At 40.0% G+C, this 24,404-nt stretch overlaps 3 protein-coding genes across 4 annotated transcripts; all 3 read left to right on the top strand.

Annotated features, from left to right (window-relative positions):
* Positions 1 to 1,001: 1,001 nt before the first annotated feature.
* Positions 1,002 to 11,340, top strand: nfe2l3 (nfe2 like bZIP transcription factor 3). Of its 2 annotated transcripts, XM_061664572.1 has the most exons (6): positions 1,002 to 1,857; positions 4,957 to 5,040; positions 6,567 to 6,680; positions 6,768 to 7,212; positions 9,833 to 9,937; positions 10,040 to 11,340. In XM_061664572.1, the coding sequence occupies exons 1-6, from the start codon at positions 1,372 to 1,374 to the stop codon at positions 10,609 to 10,611; spliced, it is 1,806 nt and encodes a 601-aa protein (XP_061520556.1). In that variant the 5' UTR covers positions 1,002 to 1,371; the 3' UTR covers positions 10,612 to 11,340. The 2 variants fall into 2 exon arrangements, with proteins under 2 accessions (XP_061520556.1, XP_061520555.1); XM_061664571.1 differs by having other exon boundaries at positions 9,833 to 11,340.
* A 931-nt stretch (positions 11,341 to 12,271) lies between these two features.
* On the top strand, positions 12,272 to 17,791 carry cbx3a (chromobox homolog 3a (HP1 gamma homolog, Drosophila)). The gene is made up of 5 exons (XM_061664573.1): positions 12,272 to 12,393; positions 12,973 to 13,138; positions 13,369 to 13,525; positions 14,146 to 14,240; positions 16,312 to 17,791. The coding sequence occupies exons 2-5, from the start codon at positions 12,981 to 12,983 to the stop codon at positions 16,436 to 16,438; spliced, it is 537 nt and encodes a 178-aa protein (XP_061520557.1). The 5' UTR covers positions 12,272 to 12,393; positions 12,973 to 12,980; the 3' UTR covers positions 16,439 to 17,791.
* Positions 17,792 to 22,111: 4,320 nt separating this feature from the next.
* On the top strand, positions 22,112 to 24,069 carry snx10a (sorting nexin 10a). Its single transcript, XM_061665117.1, has 6 exons — positions 22,112 to 22,144; positions 22,234 to 22,320; positions 22,405 to 22,505; positions 22,593 to 22,691; positions 22,780 to 22,974; positions 23,940 to 24,069. Exons 1-6 carry the CDS (start codon positions 22,112 to 22,114, stop codon positions 24,067 to 24,069), a joined length of 645 nt encoding a protein of 214 aa, XP_061521101.1.
* The last annotated feature ends 335 nt before the right edge of the window (positions 24,070 to 24,404 follow it).

The following is a 24,404-nucleotide window of genomic DNA, read 5'->3' as shown; positions in this document are numbered from 1 at the left end:
TATTGTTTGTGGTGTGTGGAGCTATTGTATTTCACACTGTCAGTCTAAAAAGTTCTGTGTAGAAAAGGTTAACAAAGATAACCTCTGAACTCTACTTCAGAACAAAACAGATTCAATCCAAATGGTCAGTTAAAGTAGGTCGCTTGAGTAAACAGTGGCAACTGCACCAATGTAGTTCATGCAGGCAGGACGGTGAGGCCAGTGGTGAGCACGTCTGCCTCACAGTTCTGATGTTTGGGGTTCGAATTTCGGCCCCGGCCTTCCTATGTGGAGTTGGCATGTTCGCCCCGTGCTTGCCTGGGTTTTTTCGCCAGGTACTCTGGCTTCCTCACACATTTAAAAAATAAAATAAAAAAAGAAAGAAAACATCTGTGTTAGGTTAATTCAAGACTAAATTGTTCGTGGGTGTGAGTGTAAATGGTTGTTTGGGGTTGTCATACCCAAAACTCAGCTGGAATAGGCTCCAGCACACCCAGACCCATGAAGATATGTGGTAACTTAGAAAGTAGACGGTTGGATGAATATGAAAGCAAATAAACATCCGTTGTTTTGATGACGCCTGAAAACAAGTTTACCAAGTTCATATGTAATGCTAACGTTTACCAGTAGGCTAAACATAGAACAAAAACAGGTCACTAGCACAAACTGTCCCAGCCATAGGCATGTGATTCCAGCAAGTGAAACCTAACTACAGTGCCGCCAAACCCTGTCGGAGAAATTAAACCAACCCGTGGGATGTTGGAAACGAACATGTTACTAAATTTGATAGAATATTAGTCACTACAGTAATTTGATGTACAACCCTAAAGTGGCATAAGTGTTGTTTCTTTTTTTATGTAAATGTAAATATTTGTATTGTTGTGGGAGGATCGCAGAAAACTGTTACCAATGAGAGGAAATGTCATTGGTTAAAAGTATGACAGACAGCTATATTGTCCAATCAGCTCTTGTAGTCAACACTGTTACCCAATCTTTCTTAGTAATGCAAATTTTGTTGAAGTTCTTTCTGTGGAGCACTCTTTGGTTATCCGCAGTCAGCTTCACCGAGATCGCACTTTACGTAATATTAATGACGTCTGTGGGCTTTGACCATTAAAACGACAAGCGGTCTACTACAAGGGATTGAAAGGTAGCGTGTTTCGCTATGTTGTTCCAAGAGGTTTACGGTAATTGGTCATAAAGCTGGTAGCTTAGTATCTAGCATAGCGTTTGCTAACCGACGAGTTCGCCGGTACAGGCGGACCTCTTTTGTCTGACAGGCGAAGCCGTGCTCTTTGTTAGGCTTTTCCCTTTGTCCACTCGGAAAAAAAAGAGGAACTGTTAGCCCAGCCTTACATATTTATCCGCCCGCAGTGCCAACGTATTTAGAAAATGCAAGTCGCGAAAAAATACTTCACAGAAGGCCTGATTCAGTTAACCATCTTGCTGAGTTTGATTGGAGTTCGCGTGGACATCGACAGCTACTTAGGCGGCTACTACTCGCCTCTGATTGAGATTAACTTGGGTCCTAGCTCAGCCTACACCCAGACACCCTTCCATAATTTAAGAGACACTCTCGGGGGATACACAGTGCACCCTAAATGCCCCGAGTTGGATTATTTCTTTGCGAGTCGACGACTACTAGAGGAGGTTAGGACTCTCGGCTCTCCGCGGTTCCCCACACAGCTGAACGCATGGCTGGTGCACCAAGTGTCGGCCATTGAAAAGCCTGACGGTGGGCAGCCTTCAACTAGCAGCGACGAAGACACCGAACCGGACCCAGAAAGCTCGGGGTACCAAGCCAGTGATGACAGGAACCAGGAGCTGCAGCGAACATCATCTCCATCTGGCCCATGTGTCAGCAGGGGTATAAAAGAGGCAAGTATATTCTGTGATGTTGCATAAAGCTCGATTAACTAACTAGAAGTGGCCAAAGTACTCTATTCATTCTCTGTACATAAGTAGAAGTTGTTAAAAAATGACTGATGCACAAAGGTAAAAATGAGATATAGTACAGTATGTTACAATGAGCCCTCACCTATTTGCAAATTCATACATTTGTGGATTTTGTTGGGGTAAACCACCGCAGTTGTTGAAAAAGTCATTATTTTGCTGTAAAACAATAACAATATTACTTTGGCGCCACCGTCTTGTGACATTTTGGTGCCAAAGAACTGTTGGAGTGAGTTGAGGTGTTTGAGTTGGACAAAAGTAGTGCTTTTCTGCCATCTCATGGTTTCTTTGTGCCAATAATCAATGTTAAAGTGAGTTGAGGAGTTCTTAGTGCTTTGCCCAGTTTGCCACACTCTGGTGGCATCTATAGGCAATTATAAACCAGGGAGGTGTCAATTACTTGGTGGTGTTCGTTGTCCACGGCAGGGCGCGGGTAAGCCTATATGCAATATACATTTTGATAACAACGGGAAAAAACTTAAACTCAACGGTAATTGACGTAAAAAAAATAGAGGTAACATCGTGTTATCCACAGAACTTGTAAAAATTAACAAGCTCATTTTGACAAAGTCATCAGTAGCCAGTACAGGTACAGTCCCCAAGTATTGGAACGGCAAGGTCAATTCCTGTGTTTTTGTTGTGTACTGAAAACATTTTGGGTTTCAGATCAAGAGATGAATATGAGACAAAAGTCCAGAATTCCAGCTTTTATGTCGTGGTATTTTCATCTCGATGTGTTAAACAACTCGGGACAGAGCACCTTTTGTTTGAAGCCACCCACTTTTCAAGTGAGGAAAGGTATTGGAACATGTGACTGATGGGTGTTTCTAGTTGCTCTGGTATTGTCTTTTAGATTGATTGCTTAAACATTAGATAGAGCTTGTTTTTGGCTTTGGGTTTCATCTGTGAAAACTGCATTTGCTGCTAAGCAAACATGAAGACAAGAGAGCTGTCTATGGGAGAAAAGCAAACCACTTTGAAGCTGAGAAGAGGGAAAATCGATCAAATATATTGCATAAACATTGGGTGTAGCCAGTACAACAATTTGGAATGTCCTGAAAAGAGAAACTATTGGTGGACTGAGCAACAGACATTGAACAGGTCGGCCAAGGGTATCAACAGCAGTTAATGATAGAAACATTGTGAGAGATGTGAAGAAACACCCAAAGAGAACAGTCAGTGATGTCACTGCCAACCTCCACAGGGTACGAGTGAAGGTATGTATCACAATCCACTGTTCAAAGAAGACTTTGAGAGAAGAAATATACAGGCCATACCACAAGATGCAAACCACTCAACAACAAAAAGAATCAGAAGGCCATATTAGATATTGCAAAGAAGTACAGAGATGAGCCAAAAAAGTTTTGGAAAAAAGTTTTCTGGACTGATGAGACTAAGATTAACCTCTACCAAAGTGATGGGAAGGCTAAAGTATGGAGAAAGAAAGGATCTGCTTATGATCCAAAACACAAGCTCATCTGCGAAGCATGGTGGAGGTAATGTCATGGCTGCTTCTGGAACGGGCTCACTACTCCTTATTGATGATGTAACTCATGATGGTAGCAGCAGAATGAATGCTGAAGTCGACAAAAAAGTTTGGTCTGGCAGTTTACACTTTTAAGTTCATTTAATAATGTACGTTCCAATATTTTTGATCACTTGAAAAGTTGGTGACTTCAAACAAAAGGTGCTCTGTCCTGAGTTGTTTAACACATCTAAATATGAATATGATGATATAAAAGCTGGAGTTCTGAACTTTTGTCTCATATTAATCTTTTGATCTGAAACCCAAATGTTTTCTGTATACAATGAAAACAAAGGAATTGACCTTGCTGTTCCAAAACTTTTGGAGGGGACAGTACGTTTTCAAATGAAGGGAGTTAAAGTAAAAAGCAGCTAGTGATCTCTTCCGTTTAACAATGAAGCAAGTCCTTTTCTTTCTTGATCGACAGACGGCACCCAAGTGGTCTAGCTAGGTGCTAGCGATCTTATCAGTTGAACGAGTCAGCAAGTGCTTTACTCATCAGGCCCCGAACACTTCAATTAACTCTATGAACAAAACCCTCTTAAACGTAGCAATTGCCTTTACCAAATTACATCACATGCAGCTATTGTGACAAATCATTATGCTACACATTCCATGTCACAGACGCATCAGAATCTTTCAGTCTAAAATATGAATCGATCTGATTGATCCACAGTAGAGTAGAAGGAGCTGCTTGATGAATTTGTTTTGCCCCGAGGGCAGTTGATGCCGCCAATTGCGTAACCATATCTCCTTTCTCCAGACTAAACCGCCAGCTGTGGGCTTTGGTAGATGTAAAAGTGGGGCTTAGACCTCCACCCTGTTTGCTTACACAAAAGCAGCAGTTCATACATCGATTTTTCCCCTCTCCTGCCCCAATGTCTTTTTTTCGTTTGTGATATTTGATAGCAGAAAAAGTTCATCTCCATTCATGGAAGTGTTCTATTTAACATGCTCAGACATAGCTTGGTTAGGAATGATTGGAGAGTCATTAATCTTACTTTAACCCCTATCATTGACTGTACAGTAATAAATAGGCTTTACCAACAAACAAAACGTCATCACGTCAGACCAGAAAATAATAGTTGGCGATAACAATATTTGATGCTAGTTTTGTGCTTTGATTGTTTTTGTTCTTAAATGTGTTATCAAAACTGCTGTATAGTTATACAAAACTCTTAATCCTGACTTTCACGCACAAACACAGTTTCTTACAGATTTCTAATTCATCCCAAAGGGCCCATCTGCAGTCTTTAAACCCTAAAAGTGAAGTTAGGTTTCAGTTCCATCTGGTATTACAACAGCTGCTCATTAAAACAAACATCTCTGTATCATAATTCCTTTAATTTGCAAATAAAAAAATAAAATAAAACTTTGACAGAACCAGTATGGCGAACAAATACACAGTTTGTCTGACACTTGTAGTGTATTTTGAATCCTTTTAATCTCTCCTTTTCCTAATCTCCACTCCTCACCATCTGTCCTTCTGTGCCCGCCAGGAGGAGGAGGAGGAGGATATTGAAGTGGAGGATGAATCTGCTCCAGTCACTCAACTGGCACTCAGTTCCACTCTGGAACAAGAGGTATGGACCTTGTTAGTCTTCTCAATTTTTCATATAAGCGATAGTTGCAACTATACAACAACCTATCTGGTGAAACTGCAAATTTAACACAATGGCTTCCCTGAACAATTTTTTCCCATAGAAAATAATGAAAATAGAAATAATCTGCTCCAGGTTTAAACTCTCGAACAAAAAACTTTATTAACTGTGCCAGTATTTTAATAAAAAAAACACTGGTGATTATTAGAGTTGCAAGTTGCAGCGTTACTTTATCACTGAACATGTTTTACATTATGTCACTTAACATTTTTATCTTCTCTTTTGTCCTTTGTTTAGCGATGTGACATATTTACACTATTATAACCAGAAAAGCACTATGTGGAGCTGCATTTACTGGTAAAACCTTCATGGTCAAATTAGCTCATGTATATTACACCATTCGTTTCAGTGGTGTAATTTAAACAGAGGTGGGTAGAGTAACCAAAAAATTTACTCAATTAAGAGTACTGTTAATTTAGAATATGACTCAAGTAAAAGTAAAAAGTAGTCCTCCAAATAATTCAATAAGTACTCAATGGAAAAACTACTCAAGTACTGAGTAACTGGTAACGTCATGTTACTGTTTTTTTTATCGGCGCATTAACGTTAAATTGACATAAATATAAAATAGCAATGTGCAACTTGACATATTGCCAAACTGTCTCTTTATCTAAATAATAATGGATTAAGCAAGGCTCTACATTAACTTTTGCACAAGTAGCACTGGGCCGCACCAGCACATGATTTGATCGCGCTGTTTTTTGAGGAGGTACAGCATGACCATAGTTTTCGTATGAAGTAATGATTGACAGTGACTCGATATATTTGCTACATATTTTACTGTGAACAAGAATTTTGTCTGCAACAAGCAGTGGCATACAAAATAGGTCAATTAAAAAACAAAGGCAAAGTATTTTGTCCTTTGTTTGACTCAGAGGGGCCAGTTCTTATAATGAGGGCTCCTAACCGCCCTCCCCTGGGAAAACCACTTAATTTTGAGCATTACCACAACCATATGATTTACATACGTTTAAAAATGATTGCATAAATGTAACACCACCATATACAAGTACCGTTTATGATTCTTCACACTATTTTGAAAACTATTAATTAGCAAAACAAACCAATTTACCTATTTAAATTCATAGTCCCAAACAGAACATGGAGAAATCATTACTACTGCAATCATTGCACTTTATTTTAATGATTGATTGTTTTCTGATACAATCCTCTTTAAAAGGAGTCTGGGCTTTTTAACTTTGCACATATATTCATGTGTATGCTATAAACATGGTTGGTTGGTAGATTTGTTAGCCTTACTCAGTGGTGGTCCCAAGCCCAGATAAATAGGGAGCATTGGCTGAGACTTCATCCGAAAGGAAAATTGCAACCACAAATACAAAAAAGCTGAGTAGTAGTAGTTTCTGTGGCTTCGAGAGTGTAATTACAGGAATTAAAAATTAAATCCTGTTAGGCATGTTTAACCTTGATTTGTTATGTGCTTGTAGAGTGTGCTTGACGGCATCACTGCACTGTCTGAGCCACCACGTGACCCACCTCCCACGGCTGACTTTGACCAGCACTGGAGCAGTTTCCTCTCAATGCCCGTCACTAACCTAGATGTAAGTTGTCCTGTCTTGTCATGTTTTCTTATACTTTTGGTAATGGCTTTGAGGCGTTTAGGAAGTCACAATGTGCTCCCTTTGTAGGACTTGGACTCCCTTGTTACTGAACGCCTGTCAGACCTGGACATAGACAGCAATAGCGGCATAAGCTTGGATGCCACTTTGCTGGATGCCATGGTGACAAGCGGCGGAGCATTTGATGTCATGCAGGAGAGGTCTTTATTCCGACAGGAGTCCACAGGCTCCTCCAGCTCAGACGCTTCACCGGGGATGGCCCTGGGCCTGGCTGCGCTCCCTTTTGCCTCTGTGTGTAACTTAAGTGGCGGCACGTCATTGCAAGGCGCGCTGGGTGACTGCCTGGATGAGGCAGTCTTTGACCAGATCAATCAACTGGGTTTGGAGGGATTGGAATCCATCGACTCTCAGTTGATGGGATCTTTGGGCAGCATAAACCCAGAGGTTCTTGAAGATTTGGACTCTGACTCTGGGCTCTCTTTGGAGAGCAGCTTTGGAGGTCCAGTCTCCCCAGGTTGGTTCTTATTTCATACCTAATCAGTACTTTCTCGAGACACATTTCCACTAAGCGGTACGTTTCAGTTTGGTTTTCCTCGGTGCCATCAATCAGTGGCAGCTTGTACCTTTGATACCTGGGCCTTCCGTGGAGATTTACTTGACTGAATCCGGCTGCTAATAGCGCCACTATTACGTCACACTTATAGAAACCATCATTGCTATACAAAGACACAATATAACCTCGTCCAATTGTGTCATGTACATCTGGAGCAGTTCAGAATCAATATCTAATAACAACAAAAATTTATGTGAAAATGTGTTGTTTTGCTAGCGAAACCTGGCATGCTCTGACAAACCAGAAAGCTGAAAGTCTGCAGTTAAAACACATCATTTTCGTTTTATTTAAAATCCATTGTGGTGATATTTAGCCCCAAAAATATGAGAATTGTGTCAATGTCCCAATATTTATGGACCTGACTGTACAAACTGCTTTGAGTTCCCTCACTCTGTTTGGTCGTCTATTTTATAAAATGCACTGTTTTCCTTGTTTCGTTCTGGAAGTGACAAATTCCTGTCATTAATCAATTAACTACTGTACGTCTTACTCAGTGGTCAGCAAACTTTTTGAAACTCAGAGCTGTTACTTGGGTGCTGATTAATGTCAAGGGCTACCAGTTTGATAAACACTTCTGAAATGACAATTATGTCCAGGTATGTGCCAAAAAATTTAAAAATATCGAGGGAAAGTCCATTTATTTCAATAATTTGGTTCAAAAAGTGAAACTTGTATATTAGTTCATCACACACAATGAATATTTTGAAATATTTCAAGCCTTTTTTTTTTTTTTTGATGATTATTGCAGAAAGACCAAAAAATAAACAAATCCAGTATTCAAGTTAAGCATTGTAGACTCCCTGTGTCCCAGTCTTGTCAGCTAATTATCACAAAACACCTGCAGAGCTTTTTGGAGACAATGTTTTTATTTTCCAGCAGGATTTGGCACCTGCCCAAAAAGCCAAAACTATGAATACCTGGTTTAATAGCCATGTAATAACAGTACTTGATTGGCCAGCAAACTCCCCTGACTTTAACCCCATTGAAAATGTATGGGCTATTGTCAAGAGGAAGCTCAGGTAACAGAAACCCCAAAATGCAGACCATCTGAAGGCCAATATCAAAGCAACTTGGGATACAATAACACCTGAACTCTGTGCCAAAGACTGATCACCTCCATGCCACGCCGCCTTGATGCTGTAATTAATGCAAAAGGAGGTCCAACAAAGTACTCGGGGCATATTACTTTAATACACTTTTTCATTTCTGTGTTAAGATCCTTTTTTGGTGGTCACATGAAATATTCTAATTTTGTGAAATACGGGATTTATTTTTGTCTTTCTGCCTTAATTATCAAAATTGAAACAACTAAAAACTTGAAATATTTCACTTTTTGAAACAAATTATTGAAATAAATGGACTTTCCCTCTATTCAAATTTTTGGCACATACCTGTATTAGTAATAATTGAAGAGCTTTGTGAATAAACTGATCATCTTAGTGATTTCTCATAATTATCAACAAGGATTTAACAAGCTAGGATACTGATAAATATCAAGAAGAAACACTTAAAGTCAAGTCAGTTTTATTTAAATAGTGCCACCGCCAATTCACAACAAAACTTGCCTCAAGGCACTTTACAAATTGAGCAGGTCAGAAATCACAGTCCTCATACATCATACATACAGTAATCTTTTGTTTATCGCGAGGGTTATCTTCCGGACCACCCCAGCAATATGTGAAATCTGAGAAGTAGCGACCACATTCCTGGGGGATTATTTGTACATATTTTAAAGTTGTATAAACCTCCCCAGACTGTTATTAATCTTCCCCACACTACTATTAACCTCTACTGTACTTTTTTTTAAAACCCCTTTCGATCCTCTTAATCACCTTTTAAACTCTTAAACATACTGTACTCTTAAACAGTAATTCACAGTAGTACTGTACACTATGTACATTTTATTCCTTGTAATATGTTTTAATGAATTTTTTGTTTTTTCTTAGTTTTTTTTCGCAATATGGCAAATTATGCACAATATTAATATTAAAAAAATGTGCAATGCACTGGCTCTGCAATAGGTAAACCACGATAGCGAGGGAACACTTTAAGAAAACCAATTGTACCCTGCAGGATGCAAGGAAAAACTCCCTCGAAGAAAGAAACCTCAAACAGAGCCCAAGCTCTGTGGGGCGACCGACCGCTTCGGCCGGTTGGGTTGAAATGGAGAAACAGTGTAGAGGGACAGAGGGTAGATATTGTGAGAAAACACGATAAGAAGGGTTGAGTGAGAGACAAGAGAACAATGGGCACAACAACAGCCATGTCATCAACAGTACAAGTCCCATTTCTGTAATTATCTACCAGTGTTTATATTTTTAACTGATCACTTCTACAACATTGCTGTGAGATCACAATGTTCTATCATTGGTGAGCTACTTTTGAAAAAAGGAAATCCACCCAGTTGTTGGATGGCGCATATTTGTTATTTTGGTTACTGCTTGACGTAAGTATACTGCTTGATGTAAACCGAGGTTTGTTGTAAGAACTAATAACTAAGAGAAAACCTTTGCTTGTTCAGGCTCGTCGGAAATTTCATCATCATCATCATCATCTAGTTCATACTGTGAAGATGAGTGCGGAGCCACGGGTTACAGCAGCGAGGTGGATTCACTCTCCTCTAAAGGTGTTGTAGACCATGCCGCCATGTGGCCCCATGTGGATCTCAGTGAGAGCGTGTGGCACGACCACAGCTACTCATCTCCCGCCTTCTTCAACCCGCCACCAGTCACTCTCCCCCACAAAGGCATCAAGGAGGAGCCCCTCAGCGAAGATGAAGGGCCGAGTTTAGAGGAGCGGGAGCTGAGTCGGGATGAGGTGCGCGCCCGCGCCATGTGCATCCCGTTTTCCGTCCTGCACATCGTCAACATGCCCGTGGAGGAGTTCCTGGAGATCGTCGACGGGCACGGCTTCTCCCCCGAACAGGTGACGCTCCTCAGGGACATCCGGCGGCGGGGGAAGAACAAGCTGGCTGCGCAGAACTGCCGCAAGCGCAAACTCGACGCCATCTCGGGGCTCCAGGTGGAGGTGGACCGGCTCCACGCCCAAAGGGACAGGTTGCTCAGGGAGAAACAGATCACGGCCAAGACGATGGGGGCCGTCGGGCAACAGATACAGCAGCTCACCAGAGATGTCCTGGCTCGCCTGAGAGATGATTCGGGACAGCCCCTGAACCCAGACCGATTCACCCTGCAGTGCGGGGCCAACGGGAGGGTGGTAGTTCAGCCTGTAAGAAGGCCTGCAGTCTCCACATCGAGCAGCAATAAAACGGACAAAAGGAAGAAGGGGAAAAAGCAGTGATGCAGTATTTCTTTCTGCAACCTAAAGCTGAACTTTCTTGCCTTTCTCTGGCTGTGGGATCTCCTTACCCAGATCTGTGTGCGTGTGTTGAACCACTGCTGTTGGGAGTCTAAAACAGCTAAAGCTGCCAAAAAGGAGAAACTCGCAAAAAGATTAAATTAAAAAGAAAATAAAAATGACTTGTGGGGGTGGAAAATGTCGCTTACACACTGGACATCCTATGCTTCTTTGAGATGGACACATGGGCCGTTGAAAGGAAAGTTTATGGGACTGTATGTGATGCAACCACTCGCTTTCTGTGCCTGCAAACATCAAAACGAATCACAATTAAATACTGGCTGTTAGCTGACAGAAATGTAGAAGATCAGGCATGTTTACGTGTCAGCATGGCCAGCCAGCAAAGATTATAGTAAAGTCTTGTTTGTTTTAATGTATCCTCTCAGTGTACGGACCATACAAGCAGGTGGTTAAAGGCTGTATTTATTAAAACCAATTTGAAGTTCATGAAATGCCTATATGCATCAAATACTGTCAATGGCAGTGTAATTTCTTTTATGACAACTGTATCCTTAAGTGATAAGCATAATGGGAAATTACATATCTGAGGTTTACAGATTTGTTACAGATTTTTGGAAGTGTGTGCTCTATTAAAAGTTTAAATTAAGAGGTTGTGATTCTTATGTCTTTATGACATGCAGTATACCAATGATTAAACAGACAATGCCTTAAGTTGCGTTGGATGGTTTATTATGTACATGATCCACAATTTGAAATCATCATGAATTGGTTCAAAGCACAATTTGTACTAATGAGTTTAGAAATTTGGCAAGATTTTCTACCTCACGAGTAAATCTTAAAACTTGGAAACAATTGAAAAATATCCTAAGTGCACTCATAACCATCACTCCATTATTGTAAAAAAATGTCCGTCAATGGACCTAAACCATCCAATTAAAAATACAATCATGTTTGGGACTGTTTGAAAAGTATTTAGTTGGGATTGCTGTGTTTTTCTGAGGCATTTTGTCTTCTAAATGAAGATACCAATACAGATGCACAAAGTAGTTGAAGTATTTTATTTCTGAGTTTTTCACATTTTTTATTTATCTAGTTTGACCACTTCTTACTTGGTATAAATGCCACCCCCCCCCCCTTTTTTTTTTTTTTTTTTTTTTTTTTTTTTTTTTTTATTATAATTCTCTATTGTTGCTGGGCAGATGTTTTGGATTGCATGGTGGTGTTGGATGTGAAAGTATGCTTTCGGCTTAGGGATTTCAAGATGCTTTCTGACATGATTCTTTCTGATTAAAAATATAAACAATGCGTGTCTCTTTCTTGCATTAATAATAAACATTGTCCTATATTGTGAATGCCAAGCAATATACCAAGCCACAGCAAATCCAACCATGTGAGCGACATAAGGGAGGGAAACCGGTTGACTTAAATGTGCTTCAAACATTCAATACAGTATACTATAATAATTGCTGACCACCTAAAATACAATCTGCAGCTGTCAGTCCTGTTTCCTCTGTTGCTATCCTAGGGTAGGTCATAGGATAAATTAGTACAGTATCTCATTTTGTTGAAAATTGGCTGCCTCCCGGAAGTAAAAAATGAAAACGCAAGAGGGACGCCCCTTTCCCGTCCGGCTTCCGTAGAAGGCCAGAAGCAAGCTAGCTTTTTTTTTTGGCGCCTGTGCTATTTGGGATAAAGAAGCTGACCGCGTGTTCATCAACAGCCATCGTCCAAGCTGAGGCGAGTTGTTTTAATTGAGCCTAAAAGGTAAGTAGTCGGAGCCAAAACAAGTGAAGCGACATTACTGCATTGCTCGGTTTTAAAAAGGTCCATTCTTTGAGGCTAATTGTAAGGGTTGTGTGTTTTTGTACGCTCTAACCGTCCAAGTTGGCGCTGCGTGTACATGTTAGTCGTTAGTTAACGGAACTTGAGGATTATTTCAGCCATTTTTAAAATAAGACCACTTGTGCATCTGTGGAGCCGGTTAACTTCTGCACTAACTTGTTGTTGGTTTTGTTTCGGTTCTAGGTCAATGTAACGTCGAGTGCGCCACCGTAGTGCTATAGTTACCCACAACGATAAAGATTAATATCAACAAACTTTGGGTCTTCTGTCATGATGCAACAGTTATCTTAAGACCATCTTTCTTGTAGAAAGTTGTTCTAAATTGTACAAAACGGACGTGTTGTTCCGTAGCTCTCATAGTGTGATGCAGGCTTCCATTATCTCATGGTTCGGTAGGATAAGCTGGTCTAGACTAACACATTTTTCCGGTTATTCAGCTTGATTTTAAGTGTAAACGTATTAACACTTGAAGTCTTATTGTGTATTATCTTTTTTTAATAGAGCACAGCATGGGCAAGAAGCAGAATACCAAGGGTAGGAAGGATTCACAGGAGGGGGGGCAGGGCACACAAGAGGAACCTGAGGAATTTGTGGTGGAAAAAGTTCTGGACCAGCGTATTGTGAATGGGAAGGTGGAGTTCTTCCTCAAGTGGAAAGGATTTACAGAGTGAGTTGCCTTGGGACAGACCCCCGATTTCCCCCGCGACCCCCGCTGCGGTCAAAGGGCTTCCCTGTTATAGGGTCGTCCATTTACTTCTGTAGTTGCATGAAGACCCTGCACGTTTGCTTTCAATTCGGTGTTAAGTAGACTTTGCAAATTTCAGGGTATTTGTGTGATGCTGCTTTTCATTTTCATTTTGGAATTTAAAAAAAAAAAAACCTCATTTGCTCACCCAGAGCTGACAACACCTGGGAGCCGGAGGAGAACTTGGATTGTCCGGAGCTTATCAACGCTTTTCTTGAAGCCCAGAAGAACATTAAGGAGAAACCGGCTTCTCTGAAGAGAAAGGCAGCTGCAGACGACTCTGAAATGGATGCGAAGAAGAAAGATGCTGTGAGTAGTTAGAAATGCCTCATCAAAATCTGCACAATAACAGCAAAGTCCCTCATGATTTTGAAATTGAATCTGCAGTGTCTGACAAAAAGTGAGTACACGCCTCACATCTTTAAAAATATTTTCACAGGAGAACACTGGAGAAATTACACTTTGCTACAGTGTAACATAATCAAGTGCAGCTTGTATAACAGTGTATATTTACTCTACCCTCAAAATAACTTGATACAAAGCCACTGTTTAAATCACTGGCAAAAAAAGTGAGTGCGCCTGGAAATGAAAATGGCCAAAACGGGCACAATTGGCAATTTTACCCTCTCTGGTGTCATGTGACTCAGTGTTACAAAGTATTGGGTGTGATTGGGGAGCATGTGGGGTAAGTTTAGTGTTTTTGCGCTGTCTCTCTTTGCATCTCCTTGAAGATGCCTCATTTTGGCTGCCACTGTATAACTGGAATTACTTTGAGTTATGAGGCAGGACAGTTCAGTCATGGTATATGACATAATACTGGCAGTACATGAATTAAACAAACAAGAAGCAGCACAAATATCGTTAAACTCATTTTCTGTGTACATAGAATATACTTTACTATGATATACTAATAAAATCCACATTTACAGCCCGAGAAACCCAGAGGCTTTGCGAGGAACCTTGATCCAGAAAGGATCATTGGTGCAACAGACAGCAGTGGGGAGTTGATGTTCTTGATGAAATGGTAAGACACTCAATATTTTACATGTAAAAACACTTATATATTCAAAAAAGAAAATGTAATGATGACATTGACACCACATTAGCATATTTAAGTTGGTAATCGCCAAAATCAAACAAACCATTCCATGAAGCTTACATTATTCATTTGGAGCCATTATAATTAGAGATGCACAGAGAAGTTGGTCACTGAAAACCTTCGGCAGGAAATTGCCCAAAACTGCGTTTTTGTTTTTCGGCCAAAAGACTCTTGTCTCTGACGCTAAACAGCCGAAACAGGACGCTGTGATGACTCAAGCAAAAACCGCGGCCACCGTGCGCATCTCTGACTAAACCTTGGAAGGGTCACCGACGACAAGGCGGTGTGTGCTCTGCGGTAGTCGGTCTCACTCTTTAGCGGCTACGACGGTCATGATAAAGATGCAAATCTCAAAATAACTTTTCCTTGATGAACACTTGCGATGCGATCGATAGAATTGCTAGACTGCATTCATCCATTTTTTGACAGACCATATGAATCGTCAAGAATAAATCGAGTTGCTCCGTGCTGAATTGATCGTTGCGTCAAAAGAACTACGCCAAGTTAGGCTGACGCACACTAGCAGCGAGTCCCAACAGGCGCTAATGTTTGTAGCCTACTGCTGCAGCTGTGGAAGAGCGCTGGAAAAAAAAAACAGTGGTAGTATTTTTTTTTTTTTTTTTTTTTTTTTTTTTTTTTTTTCCCCCAGATCGCTCAGCCCTATCTGTGCATTGTTGGAATATCAGTGCTAAATGAAGTTTGTATTTGATTTTATCTCAAGAATTCGTATTAATGTATACAATTGCAATGCCTTTCTTTTGCTGGGGTTAGTACACAGTCATAGCGCCAGAGTCAGAGTCGTGTGATTTTGAGTAGTGGTAGACCGATAGTGTTTTTTTCTGGGGCCAATACCGATTATTAGTAGTCAAGGAGGCCGATGCCTGATAATTGGAGCTGATATTCGTTTTGCAGTAAAAAGGAAAGTATTTGTCAAAACTTGAAATAATAAAACACAAACACTTCCTTTAAATATCGTTTAAGCACATTTATTAAACAGCTTTTTCAGATTTGCAACATGTCATTTATTTATTTTTTTTAATCTTAGAAAATGGGCATCTTTGTTTTAGAATTCTAACAAAGTGCAGGGAGCTCCCAGCCTGCTGTAACTAATGGATAGATTAAACATAAAGCTGGCGTCTCGGCACAGGGGTAATGTCTGCAGTTCATAACGACGACTTGTAAAGTCTTTAAATTTTGCATTTTATATGGAACTGTATTTTCTGTTATTCGTTTTAGTGCTAAACTACTTGTTACATATTCCGCACTACCCTCAAATGGGCTTTTAATTGCAACTGAGTTTGGAGCTACCTCTCGGAAGTGGACTTTTAAGCGTTCTAGTTTTACTTCTACGATGTTACAATCTGTGAAATGGATTGACCTTTTAAGAAGCTCTTTATTTTGTTACTGCACCAAAACTTCTTTTTTTTAATTATTATTATTTTAGTTTATTCAGGACAGAATATTGGTGCCCGATGACAGCTGGGATAGGCTCCAGCACGCCCGCGACCCTAGTGAGGAGAAGTGGCTCAGAAAATGGATGGATGGATGGATGGATGTTTGCGCCATTTTGTGCTGTACCACTCATTCTATAAAAACAATTACGTAGTTTGAGCCACTGCTGCACTCGACTTAAAGCCATATAATAATGTGTCATACATTTATTTAATTGAAACTATTTCAATGCACTTTTTTTATGCAGTGCTGGGGTATCTGATCGGGACTCCGTATTGTCAGATAATCAAGTGACTGAAAAGATGCTGATCAGATGAAAATAATGTGACTGGTCCATGTTTCCTATCACAAGATTGGACTGGGACAACTCTAGTTAATTGTAAAACAAGAACTACAAAATATTGTACCTTTTTTACTAGGATGGTGCGTATGGTGATCCACTATGCATTGTACATTCTATTAATATAGTTGCATTTGAGGAGCCTGGCCAACGAAGTGCTAATAGCAAATTGTTGACTCTTTTTTTCTCCATTTGTCGCTGCAGGAAAGACTCTGATGAAGCCGACTTAGTCCCAGCCCGAGAGGCCAACACCAAGTGCCCTCAAGTGGTCATTGCCTTCTATGAGGAGAGGTTAACATGGCACTCGTGTCCGGAGGATGAAGCTCAGTAGTTAGCTGCCTCTGGGCCTGGCACCTCCTCCTTTTTCCTCAGGACTGACTCTCCTACGTTGGCCTGGCCTTCTAGTTTTAGCTGTTCTAGTTTAGGTTTTTTTTTTTTTTTTTTTTTGTTTTTGTTTTTTTTGTTTTGGGGGGGGTTCTGTCTTCAAAATGTACCACTTGCATAGCCCAGCTGCGTAGGGGAGCTGAAATTGTTCCATATGATAGATATGTTATCAAAAAGTCGTTTTAATAATACTTGGTTTGTGGAACCTGAGTCACACACCGCCGACACAGCCTCATCCCAGAATTGCGTATGGTTACAAGCATCTTATGCCATTGTTCTTGCAAGCTCAATGGAAGGAAGAGTTTTCTCTGACATTTTTTTCCCTTCTGTTTTTCAACTTGTTGTTGTTTTTTTTGTAAATATTGCTTTGATTCAAATAAAGGTTTTTTTTTTGTTTTTGTTTTACCAAATTCCAACTCAAATACAGAATTTTTTTTGTGAACTGGCCACTTTACTATAAACTTATCTAATTCTAAAGGTTTGAAACTAAAGTGATCCTTATTACTGAACTTGAGGCTCATGTATCATGTACTTTTTCCATCTATTTTGGAGTAGTTTTAAGAAGCCCATTAAAATGTAATGAACAAATTGGCTATCAACTGAAAAACACTTTTTTTCAGGTTAGATGAATTTTTGAATGCAAGAAGCTCTAGATTTTTAGGCTAGCACAAGACCACAGTCACCTCGAGTCATTCATCGCTGAAAAAAAGTCCATTGGCATTGCTAATGTATGTAACTTGCATGTGATTAAAATGTGCCAACTATTTTTTTTAATTCCCTTCTCAAAAATTAGATCAGTTACCAGATTTTAGTCATGTGCCACTGATGTACATGTTCAAATTAAGTTAATTCAAATGACAGTTTCTCAGCGTTCTAGCTGAAATTTATCTTAAATAAGGCCATGGATGGGGAATATCATGTTTCTCCGAATGTGTTGCTTTGTTAGTGTTCCCTGTTCGACATTCCTCCATGTTGCGTCTGTCTCTGAAACACTCACGCACACACCTATCAGACTCGCAAGATTTCAATCAAAAGGTGTCAACTGTGGTTGATGTCATTTTTATGTTATGTCATCTGCACCGGTTGAAAAAAAAGAAACAATCCTGTACAGAAAGTACAGATAACAGTTTTGAAATGTAGGTTGTCAATCTTAAGTTAAAAAAAAATATATTAAGTACCCATACCTGAAAATTTACTTATGTACAGTAATGAAGTACTTGTAGTTTGTTACTTCTTCAATGGGAAATGCATCATGTGAGAAATTTATACAGTTTGGCAACAATATGTATTTTGGATAGAAAAGTGCAATTAAACATTTGCACAAAATAGTGTGTCTTGATTGAGTCAAATCTAATCAATGCAGCCCTGTCATCTCTTGTATGCAAATTTCTTCAGATCCTACATGGTAATATACATGAATGGAGCACTATAGAAAACCATGATTGACATTTATTATATAGTCCAGTCCAGTTATGCTGCTACAATGGTTGTATTATTGTGGAAGTATTTTGCAGCTGTATACATCTCTATTGTATCATACCGAAAGGTATTTGGAATATTTTTGGTTATTAAGCTACATGAAAGGATCAGCATATTGGAAACACCTGTCATTATTATGCAATTCGTTGAATATTTTGGAAATTGCTCCACAACAGTTAAACTTAACAACTTAAAACCCCAGGACTCCACCCTCCACAAAGACCCCACTGTATGCAAATGTCAAGAGCCAATATTTGTAAACTACTCAGTCGAGTTTAGTGTTAAGCTTCCCTCCCTGGTTGGACATGCTGGACATTTTTATTTGAATAGCTGGGCCAGCGTTGTAAGTGCTTTTTGTCTTTTAATTTGGGGGAAAATTTGGGAAAAGAATGCGACAGCATGACTTTGTGTGGAAAGTGTGACTATAAGCAACTAATTAGCATAGGTGGCACATTGTAGTTAACATATAGTGATATTGCTGATATAGGGGTCTGCAGTGTCTTTTAAAGGCCAGCTAAACTGTTTGGTTGTTGACATACTGTAAATAGCATCGAATTGAAAATGAAGTTAAGAACTAAATATATTACTGATTTAGTATTTTTATATGACATTCCTGATTTCTTTTAATGACTCTGTACTGCATAAGAAGGTATTTTTCCAGCAATATTTAGTAGGAGGGCTAATTTCTTTGGTGCATGTGTACAGACCGTACAATATATCACAAGACAAGTGAGTACCCTTGGGGGGGGGGGGGTGTCTACCATCACATGAACAACTATCAGGTTGTTTACATAGTTCTTTCTATTGAATCCTCAAACTTTGTAGGCATTAAAATTAAAAACAATATCTTAGTGAGCCTTGGAGTGGATGTTCATGTTGATGTTGAGTTCTGTTTCAATTGTCAATATAATCTGCATATTTATTTTAAGTTTCATTCTGCTCAGGTTTCTTTGCCCTGCAGCCTTTTTCCATTTCAAAGTGATGTTTACAATTTCTATACATTTGGTTGCATCCCCCAATGTTTGGCACTCAGCTCTATAAGGTACATGGGGGGTCAACTATGTAACAGATTGCAGTATACATTAACTGCAAGCAGGCAATGTACATGTAAACAGCACAATATGTGAGCTTGCTGACAGTGTGATCATATTTGGTTAATTTTAGCATTTTATAAGCACACGTTGGGCCTTCACTCCGTGACATGATTCAATATCAAGCTGAGTGTGATGTTTAACAAATATATTTCAAATGTCTGAAAGTTTTTTTTGTTTTTTTTTTTAATATCGATTGACATTTCACTATGGCAGAGTGGACATGTTAACGTTGACAACGGCACTTAATATGATGAAAATGATGAGACATTTGGCCACTTATAATAAGAGCCGTGTCATTATTGTGCTCCATTTGAATGATAACGGTCTGAATGCTTCTGACGAGGTCACCGAGGGCAATTCATAGTGATCTTTCCCTATTTGTTCAAATTAGTGTCCAACAATTCGATTTTTAGCCTGAGGCTCTATAATGTTTTGACTTGCATTGTTTATATGTAGCGACAGTCCCCGCCCCCCTGACCTGCCCAGGTGGCTTCATTTAACGATCACCTAATCTCCTACCACTGAACAGCAGGTGTGCACGCGCACGCCGTTTGTGAGCTTTTTTTTTTGTACTAACACTTTTAGTGGTGGTTTTCTTTTCTTTCTTTTTTTAACAATACCTTGTGCGGGCAAAAGGCGTGAACAAGGAACTTGGAGAGGTTGCAATGATCGTTTGATTCAGTACACGGGAGGCTGAATCTGTTTTCAAGCGCATACTGGAGGTGTGTTAATAGAGTCGACAAGAAAAAGGTAGGCACAGTATGGAAATACTAATAATTCTGTAAACAATGTGAGTTCGGTTGTAAAAGTGTACTGTCCTCTGTGATTGTTTTATTTTATTATTATTTTTTTTTTTTATAATTTTGAATTGACTTAGACTTATGGTGACGTTCAAGTGTATATACATATATGTATGTCTTTAAAAAAAATTCTAATACAATTCATGTAAACCATCTTCATGTAGTTGTATTTTACACGTTATTCAAAATGAGCCTGTTTTTTTACAATCGTGGTCAGAAAATTCTATTTAAATTTGAGTGAGGGAGAGAGAGAGTGAGAGAGTGCTAGTCTCCATTTTGACTGCTGTTTGTATCACAGGTGTCAAACTCAAGGCCCGGGGGCTAGTTGCGGCACATCACATTTTATGTGGCTTGCTTAAGTAAATTGTGTCTCAACTGTTGTTTCTTGTGAAAATCTGTGCCAAAATAGAAAGTTGTCTTCACTAATACCTGTGAGACATAGGCAGCATTGTTATTTCTTTATTTTTTGCTACTATCACCTTTTTAAAATAAGTTGAACAAACTATTTTCATTGACTTCTGATTTCAAAACTATTTATGCATCGTCGTCGTGTATTGTGGCGGCACGGTGGCCGACTGGTTTACAGCGTCAGCCTCACAGTTCTGAGGAGCGGGGTTCAATCTCCGGCCCCGCCTGTGTAGAGTTTGCATGTTCTCCCCGTGCCTGCGTGGGTTTTCTCCGGGCACTCCGGTTTCCTCCCACATCCCAAAAACATGCATGGTAGGTTAATTGACAACTCTAAATTGCCCGTAGGTGTGAATGTGAGTGCGAATGGTTGTTTGTTTGTATGTGCCCTGCGATTGGCTGGCAACCAGTTCAGGGTGTACCCCGCCTCCTACCCGATATGATAGCTGGGATAGGCTCTAGCACGCCTGCGACCCTAGTGAGGAGAAGCGGCTCAGAAGATGGATGGATGTTGTGTATTTGTATTAATATGAGGTGATGGCACACGATTTCGCAGTCATAACGGCCTTATGAGAGAAACCAAAACTACAATGTGGCCTGTGACAAAAATGAGATTGCAGGGGTGGTTTATATAATGGAGCACATTCTGTGGCATGCATTGCTTGTGTGACGACGTAAAGTAAATGTTCAAGTATTGGGGAACGTGGTTCATAATCACCCTGAAACTCTCACAACAAATATTTTGTCCACATAATAGTTTATAGCAAATGGTTTGTGAGTGCTGGCATATGGGTTCACGTGACTTGGAGCAGAGTGATGGAGCCTTCGGTCATAGCATGATGTGCGCTCGATTGACTGTGCTTGGACTCTGGTCCCAGATAGTTTCGCTCATTCATGTCAAAAAAGTCACATGGAATTATACCCTCAATCTTAGAAAAAGCTTAAGTGTCACATTTTGATGTCAATTGCTGCGTGCAAAACCTTTTCTCTTTCAGTGGAATTGTTTTTCCCCTGAAAATGTTGCACTATAATAGATGCATTTCTTCTGCTGGTTGGCCTGCATTAGTGCTGATTGTGTGCAAAAGAGGCTTTGTTTCTAATCCTGTTTTGGTGTTGTGAGCTAAAATCCTCCTCCTGTGCCTTTTTTTTTTTTTTTTTTTTTTTCTCTTTCCCTTTTCCCGCTTTTATGGTTATATCAGCTGAAAGGGGGACTTCCTGGGTCGTTAAGCTGTGTAACTACCTCAGCTGTATAAAACACCTTTTAAACGCTATAGAATAATCGTGGAATGCAAATGACCAGCATATATTATCAGTGGTACACTGTGCATTTGGCACCTGGGCCTTCAGGAAACCTGACTTAATCCACCTCTATCTATAATACTATCACCAAGTAATTAAAGGAATCATCAATACTATACACAGAACACAACTGTGCCATGTACATCAACCCCGAGAATCAATATTTATCCAATGATGTGACAAAAAATATTAAAGAAGTGATAAATTCACCATCTTTGTTTTGCTCTGAGCAACCAATCTGAGGAGTGCAAAATGCTGACATTGATGGCCAGCACTTTGGCCCTATGAGGACAAATATGAAATCAGTCTTTTATTATAGTTTGAGTTAGATCACACCTTTTTCCTGCTAGGAATAAGTTCATACAATTTCATGGAACAAATACTAGAATTTATGTTGTAAATATAGGTCAGTGCTTTTGATCATGTTTAGGCTGCAGGCCTTAGCGGCTTTGATCCCTCAATGATTGACATTCTGTGGCTGGTTAATAAGCTCATTGTTCATAAATCTTACGGCAATGTGTTGTCATCTTGTAGGGTTCCACCATGGACAGCATGTTTGACAATCTTGCTAAAACCGTAAGTATCCACAGCGTTAACATACTACTATTCGATGACCGTTGTTGTATCCCATTAGAGCCGTTCTTTATTGCATTCCACATTTTAAGGAGTTCATCAGCATCTTTGTTGGGAACCCAAGGCTCCAAAAACATGACCTTTGGCACACGCATGTCGATTATGAAATCTGTCTACACGTGAGTAGCATCACATCCTAAGTAGGTTGTCGTTGATTTGTTTTTTTTTGCATGTTTGCTAATGTTTGTCTCGGTCTCTCGTAGACAAATAGCATGTGTTTTCGCAAGAAAGCGTCAATGGTGAGACGACGTTACAGAGAATTTGTTTGGCTGCGACGTTGTCTGGAACAAAACGCTCTCATCATGTAGGTTCTCATGTCCCTGATTAGATTTAAGTGACATCCTCTCTCTGTGGGAATTAATAAGTGGATAATGTTCCTGTCTTCCTCCAGAGAAATCCCCAAGTTGCCGCCCTGGAACCCTTTCTTCAGCATGAGAAATGCAGAGCAGGTCAGACAAAGGATGAAGGGTCTGCAGGAGTTTTTAGAAATGTGAGTTTCGCCTCAAGTCAATTTTCACGTGTGGCGGAGGCTGACCTCACGGGCGATGCGTTTTAACTGCGTTTCATTTCCTCTCTAGTGTTCTTCACACGCCGTTGTTGTTGTCAGACAGTCGACTCCATCTGTTCCTTCAGTCCGACCTCAGCACCAAAAAGATGCAAAAGTGTGCTCTTGGCAAGACCAGGTACACTGTGGCCGAAGCTATCCAGTGCTTCGACAGCGGCTGCCTCACGACATTGGAAGATAAGGCCTCATGTGACTCGGACTGTGAAAGGTATGACTGCACAGGTTGTCCCGAAGGTCACGTTCACTTTTTTTTTTTCTTCTTTCTTTCTCCTATTTTGTTTCACATTTCGTTGGGACAGACATGAGGCTATCATCATTCTACAGCTTAGGCTTTGCAGTTTTTGTTAGCATGCCCATGGCTCGCCAACTGACATTGGCGCAGCGTCTGAGTGCAATTCAGCACCAGTTGACTTTATCACACTGCGGCCAAGTTTCTCAACACAGGATCTGTTCTTGACAAACCACGCAACTGAGCGCCTGCTACTCCCAACACTAATAAAATATGATTTGATTTTATATTATTGTTACAAAGCAATACGTCTACCGACTTCAAGTTGTTGATCTTCCACTTTAGGCCTTTGAACAACCTGAAGTTGGCTGGGTTAAAGATTTATGACTCTCCCAAGGGTCCGCAGAATCTAGCTTTTGTTTATGCTAAGTTCCAGTGGAGCCCTCCAGATTGACTTTCCCTGGCTTTGCACGAACGCCTGCGCTCGCAGTTCAGTGGTGGCAGAAAGAGGCCTTCTGCTGTTTTTTTTTTTTTTAAAAGAACAGATCTCGTTTTAAGAAACTTACCATGGATAGCGTAAATGATACAACCCGTTGGAGCAGGGGGATGGCCATAAAGCTTCTCAACCTGACGCTGAACTGCAGAAGGGGACAAAAAAATTATTTTTTTTTTTTTTTTTTTGCCAGGTGGCAATTTTGCACCCCTGCGCCAATGTCAATTGGCAAAATTTTGGCAAGGGAACAATATGCTTGCAGAAACTGCTAAGCCTAAACTGTCAAATGCTAATGGGCTCACATCTGTTTGAATGATACCTGAAACAAAATGGAGAAAAAGGGAAGCGTACAGTGACTTTTGGGACCACCCTGTCTGTATATGCGACCTTAAAACAAGCTGCTTTGCATGATGCCATTACTGCACTGATTTTTGTTTCTGTCTCCGAACAGCTTCTCTTCGTCAGGCTTGGGCTTAAGTGTGGACAGCACCATTCATGGAAGTTCCCTCAACTTCGAGTCATCTGACAGAGAGGCAGAATTGTGCACTTGTGATTTAGTCGCCCACAAAACAACTCGGTGAACCCTGAGGTTCAACATCTATGGACAAGTGAATTCCTTCATTAACCTCTAAAAACAATCTATTTTTTTCTCCTTATTCATATGTGCTCTTTTAAAAAAAAAAATAAGCCAAGTACAGTAATGCCAGTTATTTCATTGTGTACTAAAAGAATATTTCATGTTTTTAAAAAAAATGTACAGTAAATCTAAATTTATAAATTCTTAATTGCATCCTGTTTATATTTTTATCAGCGCTGAAGAAGTTAGTCGGGTATCTTTTGGAATTGCAGAGGTTTTGTTTTTTTTAAGAGGAAAAAGCTATGAGAATACTTTTATGATCTCGTTAAAGGATGAATA

Source organism: Phycodurus eques, chromosome 20 (assembly GCF_024500275.1).
Source record: "Phycodurus eques isolate BA_2022a chromosome 20, UOR_Pequ_1.1, whole genome shotgun sequence".
NCBI classification, from domain to species: Eukaryota; Metazoa; Chordata; class Actinopteri; order Syngnathiformes; family Syngnathidae; genus Phycodurus; species Phycodurus eques.
Note: the sequence above shows the minus strand (reverse complement) of the source record. Positions and strands in the feature narration are given on the sequence as shown.